General features: G+C 37.8%; 1 protein-coding gene across 1 annotated transcript; it reads right to left on the reverse strand.

Moving 5' to 3' along the window:
* Positions 1–3,960: 3,960 nt before the first annotated feature.
* Positions 3,961–5,065, reverse strand: LOC145160333 (caffeoyl-CoA O-methyltransferase-like). Its single transcript, XM_079079480.1, has 2 exons — positions 4,819–5,065; positions 3,961–4,683 (listed from the first exon to the last, which is right to left on the reverse strand). The coding sequence occupies exons 1-2, from the start codon at positions 4,980–4,982 to the stop codon at positions 4,113–4,115; spliced, it is 735 nt and encodes a 244-aa protein (XP_078935606.1). The 5' UTR covers positions 4,983–5,065; the 3' UTR covers positions 3,961–4,112.
* Positions 5,066–6,394: the final 1,329 nt, after the last annotated feature.

Consider the following 6,394-nt stretch of genomic DNA (forward strand, 5'->3'; position numbering starts at 1 on the left):
CCCAGCGTACGTCTTATGGACGGCCCAATTCTTTTGGCCCATTTGCTTAGTCCAAACCAATAGTCCTTTTTATTCGTATTTGGCCCATCAATAATTTAAGAAATAATTAATAAATAATACCTCAAAAGACGGTCGTTACAAGACATCCCTCGATTTGTCAGCTGACCTCTCATAACTCATTCATGAAACTTCCACCTACCCTGCAACACTCGTGTATGCTAATCATACAGAACATTGGATCCTATAGATAGTCGAATACTTGATTCTACCCTAAGCCCACAACCAAACAAGGAACATGAAATAAGGCTAAATCAAACATTCTCAGGGTATAAAATCTTAGTTATCTACAATTTTGATGCATACACTAAGCAACTACAGTAATGATGTCAATTTCATATAATGTAGAACCCTAGGCTATCAGACATCATATATTCAGGAAATTCATATCATGCAATTCCTGAAGATCCCTAGCCTATCACTAGCATGATGTTCTAACATATCATAATATCAAATAACAATGTGGTAACTTGGGGTCTACTTACTACCTCCGGCTGATACATCACATTCTTTCTTGATTATTTTTGGAAACAATTTTGAAAATCATTTTTTTAAACTTTTGCAGTTCCTTAGTTTGATACTGGATTCACACGAGTTTTCCTCCAATTCGCTCAAACCAACGCTCTGATACAGCCTCGCAGGGCCTACAGCCTATCCAGACTGCTCTCCAGGCCTACGGTTTGACTGGACCGCCTTGCAGGGCATATAGTCTATCCAGACCGCCCCGGGTATCCTGGCCTTCAGCACAAAGCAGGACCGCCTCAACCCAACCAAACATAACATGTCGACATATACATAACAGATAAACATATAACTAGTCAACAGACAAACAAGCAGATCTACAGATCACTACTGCATGCTAACATCTTGTATACCTGGATACCGATCTAACAGATCTCTACAACATAATAACATACTATCATATAACAAGTTATTCGATCCAATGGGCCGGCCTTAGTTCCTTCGACCCACAAGTATAGTGACGAAGACTCACCTCTCAATCTGAACAATAGTTGATGAAGTCCCGACTCTGAATCTCAGCTCTAACCGTCACATATCCATCCAAATGACCAATTCTCAAACACAATCCAAAAGACTCAAAATACCCCTAGGTCAAACTTGGTCAAAATCAGGTAAAAGGTAAAATTCCAAAAAGTCAACCGAATCAACCCAGCTGAGTACGCCCAGCGTACGCGCGTTCTATCATCGGGGGCATAAAGGAGTACGGGCAACGTATTCCGCAACCAACTTTCCTTTAAGTCATGCTTAATCCATTAAGACTTTCCATGGCTAGGCAAAACAAGGCTCCTACTCATAAAGTTTCCACCTTGTTGACTTTCCATGGATAGGCAAATCCCAAGAGCTAAAAACCTAACTTCTTATTCCATTAAGACAACTTAGGCCATGCATGAGAAGAAACTAGTGTCCAATCTTACATTTTTATGGAATCAAGAGGCTCCAAAACCTCTGAAATGACAACTCAAATGGATTAGGGTGACCCTCACTCATAATAAATAGCTTATGGGACTAAAAGAACATAAAATCAAGACCTAAACATGATCTAAGTATAACTTCACCAAGTTCGAAACTTTATACCTCCAAGTGATGTCAAATGATGATCTGATTCTGGATCTAAGGTGCTTTCACTCCTCCAAGATGGTCTCAACTTCCTTCTTTCTTCTTCAAAGGCACAAAACACACACAAGCCCAAAAATGCTCACAATGTAGATTAGGGTTTGCAAAAACGTTTTGAGAGGATGGTGGCTGATGGAAGGATCCAGGTTTGAGAGTTAATGAAGAATAAATAGGGTCCAAACCCTAAATATTAAGGTTTGGGACTTCACCCCATACACCCAACGTACGTGGCTCCGCCCTACATTTCCCAAAATGGCAATATTAGCCCCTCCCAGCCACAAATCTTATATTTTAAGGACCAAAATGTAATAATCTCAATATAAGGATCAAAAGCGAAAGTACTTCAAAACAAGATGTTACACATACAAATACACAAACTACATACATAATTTTCTATACATACAAATATACATATACAAAAATAATACACATCCAAAAGCACATATACATACATTATACATATTCAAATACATATATATGAATATATATATATATATATATATATATATATATATATATATATATATATATAATCACATGTACATACATCATACACATCCACATATAAATACACTTCTATATACACAAAATCAACATATTATATATAATAAAATAGAAAAAAGAAAAGTTGTGGTGTGGTGGCCGTGAAGTTAAATTTCGGTGAGAACAGTGGTGGTGGCGGTTAAATGCTGGTGGGGATCGACAACAACATTTCTACCTTGGTGGGGATCTCAAATTTTCGGCAGAATACTCGAAATTCCTTCAACCAACAGGTATATTCAGTGGGGAGAGGAGGAAATGAAAAGAAAAGGAGAAAAAAAAACCGAAGTCTCACCTGTTAATGTCGCCGGAAATGGTGCTTCAGCGCCGCTGATGTGACGTCGCCGGTGATACCTTTGGGGTCTCTGGTGATGAGCTTTAATTCTGATGTTGTGGACGACGATATGGCTTTGGACGGAGAAAGTCGAGGTTTTGCTGAGGTAGAAAGGGAAATCGACCGAGGAAGAAGATGCGACAGAAGGGTAAAGAACGAGGGAAGATGAATATTATATGCGGAGGGTATTAGCAGCGATGGGCATTAGCAACGACGGTACCATTTAGTGGTGACAGACGGAGTAATAGCGGCGACACCTTTGGCGGCAATCTTTGGTGGTACTTTTTTGAGTATTAGCGGCGACACTGTTGTCAGTAATGGTATCGCCGCTAAAAGTTGTGTACGATGTGGATTTCTAGTCGTTAGATTAGACACTAAATCAATGGCTATGATTTTACCTTAACGTTTGACACATATCGATGTCGAATAGACTTTAGCGGTGACGCACACCTCTAGCGGGGACAAATAACGCGAAATTTGTTTGTCACCGCTAAAGGCTATTATTCTTGCAGTGTACGGCCAAATTTGGAAAACTTGAATCAACAATAAATTCTAATAAATAACCTTCTAAATAAAAGATGAAATTTCAAAAAAAAAAAAGGAAAACGGATATTCTGTCAATCTATCAGGTACTCCGGCCCGTCGGTACCTTTCCGTCGATATATCGCACACCTCCAAATTCTTTACGGATCACAAGTTATGTTCATTTTAAGTTGGGCCTCTTTTGGTCTTATTTGTCTTTCTCTCACTTGTCCATAAAGCTTATGTCATATCATTTATGTGCTCCCCAAAGCTTATGTCATATCATTTATGTGCTCCCCATCACTTCCAACAAGGTTGAGTTTAATGGATTTATGTTTATTACCTTGCTTGATATTGCAAAATCTGGATTTGTTTGATTATGCAATCAGAATTTTCTGTAATGTTAAAAAAACTTTCTTTAAGTAGCAGTTAGTGTCCTGGTTAATAACCTACACCAGACATTGGTCCTTAATCATTTCATTGGTCGCTAGGCTGTTGCTAAAATTTGTCGCAAATTAGTGATAAATTTATGGGCTTGTGGCCATTTGATGGGTTTCAAATTTTGTGGTAAACTTGATTGGAAAAAGCACGGCTTCATTGGTCACTGAATTTCGAAGTATCCAACGCCAAATTCGTTTTTTAAATTTTACCATGTTTTTTTTTTTTTTTTTTTTTTTTTTTTTTTTTTTTTTTTTTACAATCTGTCGCTAAATACCATGATATGATGAAATCTTTTGATTTTTTTTTAATATTTTCAATAAGATTAAAGGCCAACCAATTCAATATACAATTACCGAAATAGAGTTGCTATAGTGTATGCCAATTCAATATACAATTACCGAAATAGAGTTGCTATTGTGTATGATGACATATTTGTCAACAAGGTTAAATGATATATAAATATACAACATTATGATCACGCAATTTAAAACATGAATGCAAATTGTCGCATTACAGAAAGGAAATAATCAATCAAACGTGTGAATCATTTACAAGTTTATTTTGGTTGATCCGTTATACGTGATTAGCTTATTCGGCGACATAGAGTGATTCCATCACCCACAGGAAGCTGACAGATCTCTACTCTTGGATCAGCAGCCAGGGCTTTGTTGAGCTCTAACACGAAGTCTCTGTAATACCTAACATACTTCCGAAGTGGGGCATCTGCAGGTGCCACCAAAGACCCATTCCAAAGGGTGTTATCATAACCAATCACACCTCCAATTTTGACTAGATCAATTAACCTTTTATGGTAATTAAGATAGTTGTCTTTATCCGCATCCACGAAAATAAAATCGAATGATCCATGGAATTTTACATCTCCTACCATTTGGTCAAGAAGAGGAAGCGCAGGGCCTTCTCTAAAGTCAATCTTGTGAGCAACACCTGCTTTCTCAATGATCGGAAGGCCGATTTCATAATTTTCACGGTTTATGTCCAAGGCCAATATCTTTCCATCTTCTGGTAGAGCAAGCGCAGTAGAAAGAAGGGAATAACCAGTGTAAACACCGATCTCCATCGTGTTCTTAGCATTTATGAGCTTAAGAAGTAAGTTCAAAAACTGTCCTTCATCAGCAGATGTCGTCATAAGATTCCTGCATTTAGTAGTACAAGTAAAACAGATTAGACAACGAAACGCACCCACAATGTTTTTATGGTAATCCTGTTACGTACTCATGATATATGTTATAACATTAATTAGGAAATGCATGCACTTAATTATGACTTACCAAGGATGTTTAGCAGTGACCTCACGTAGCTCTTTCATGGATTCTGGCTCTCTCGGGTAAACACTGGTTTCAAGAATGTATTGGTAAAGTGCATCGCTTTGAAGGAGACTCTTGTGGCCAACTTCTTGGTGTTTTGCAGGCTGAGTTTCTCCGGTGGCGGCCATTGTGAGGAATCTGTGGTGTTGGAGTATGAAATGGAGTGTGATTAATGGTGGGTTGAAATGAATCTGAAATTGAAGGATTGGGTGTATGGGAATATATAGGGAGTGGGCATGGAGGATCGGAAGGTGAAGGGATGGTGCCGGTGCGGTTGTGGTTGTGGCCTTGTTGGTGGGGTTGGTGAGAGTTAAGCTTTCATTGCAGATGTGGACTTCGCCAACCATAGTGGAAACCACGAGTTGGTAAAACTCACTTGTTTAATTCTAGTTTTTTATAATAAAAATTTATGCCAATTTAGTTGATCGGTTTTATTAAGGGTGGAGACTGGTTCCCAACCCGATGCAAACTGGACCATACCCGATTGGAACCAAAACCGAAGACCCTCAAAGGAAGAACCGAGGACTGGCGCTCCAGGAGTAAATCGGTTCTGGTTTTTCAGTTCCAATACCCACAAACCCGATTTTCCCAAACTAATCACCGATCAAGGATTGGGCTCTCAAGATAACTGCGTCAATATGTAAATGGCGAAAAGATTACTGGTATATCATTTTTTGAAGAAAAAAAATTGTTACATTTGTTATGAAGTTTTCTATATTTGATTTTATGTTTATCTAAAAATTAGAAATTAGTTAGTATGATCTTGGTAATACGCCGATAATGAATTACAAACACTTACCTTAAGTGCTTCCTTAATTTTTTTAAACAAATATAGTTACTTCAAATAAACATAAAATCAAATATATGAATACTTGAAAGTCTTTATCTATAGGTTTCATAATAGATTTAGTCTTTATTTTTTTTAGTCAATTAAGTCCTAATTACTGGTTAACTTAATCAAAACAAGGTTATTAGTAGGTTAACCGGTTAGTGAAACGTTTGTTTGCTTATGTGGACTATGGCATGGCATCTAAGGGTTAATAAATGATTTCCTTTCAGTAAAATAGGGTTTTATGCATTTGTAAAGTGTTGCAGCCGGTGAAAAACGAGAGAATAAAAAAAAACAGCTTGTTACGGTGCATCAGAAGATAATCTCCACCACGTTCTAGCTCATCGATTCCTGCAATGTATGTAAAATGTAGTAATATTTTTCCTATATTTTATTGCAGTGTCGTACGTACATGGAGGAAACAGATTACGATTCAGATGATTACGGAGAGGAATAGCTCGACACTGAACTCATCGATGTTACAGTGGAAGAAGATTTCAAACCAAAAGGGATGGATAGGTACAAGGATGCACTCTTGAACATTTTATCTGATGATGAAGATAATGAAGTTGAATCCGATGAACATAATGGCAATAAATATGCTGAGAATGGCACTACAGACGATGGAAGTACAAATAATGACAATACAGACGAAGAGGTAGATTGTAACATCCTGTTTCGAGACAACCTAAACTTGGAGGCTCGAGTGGT

This window comes from Lactuca virosa, chromosome 2 (genome assembly GCF_052849685.1).
Source record: "Lactuca virosa cultivar CGN04683 chromosome 2, Lactuca_virosa_CGN04683_v6, whole genome shotgun sequence".
Classification (NCBI taxonomy): Eukaryota; Viridiplantae; Streptophyta; class Magnoliopsida; order Asterales; family Asteraceae; genus Lactuca; species Lactuca virosa.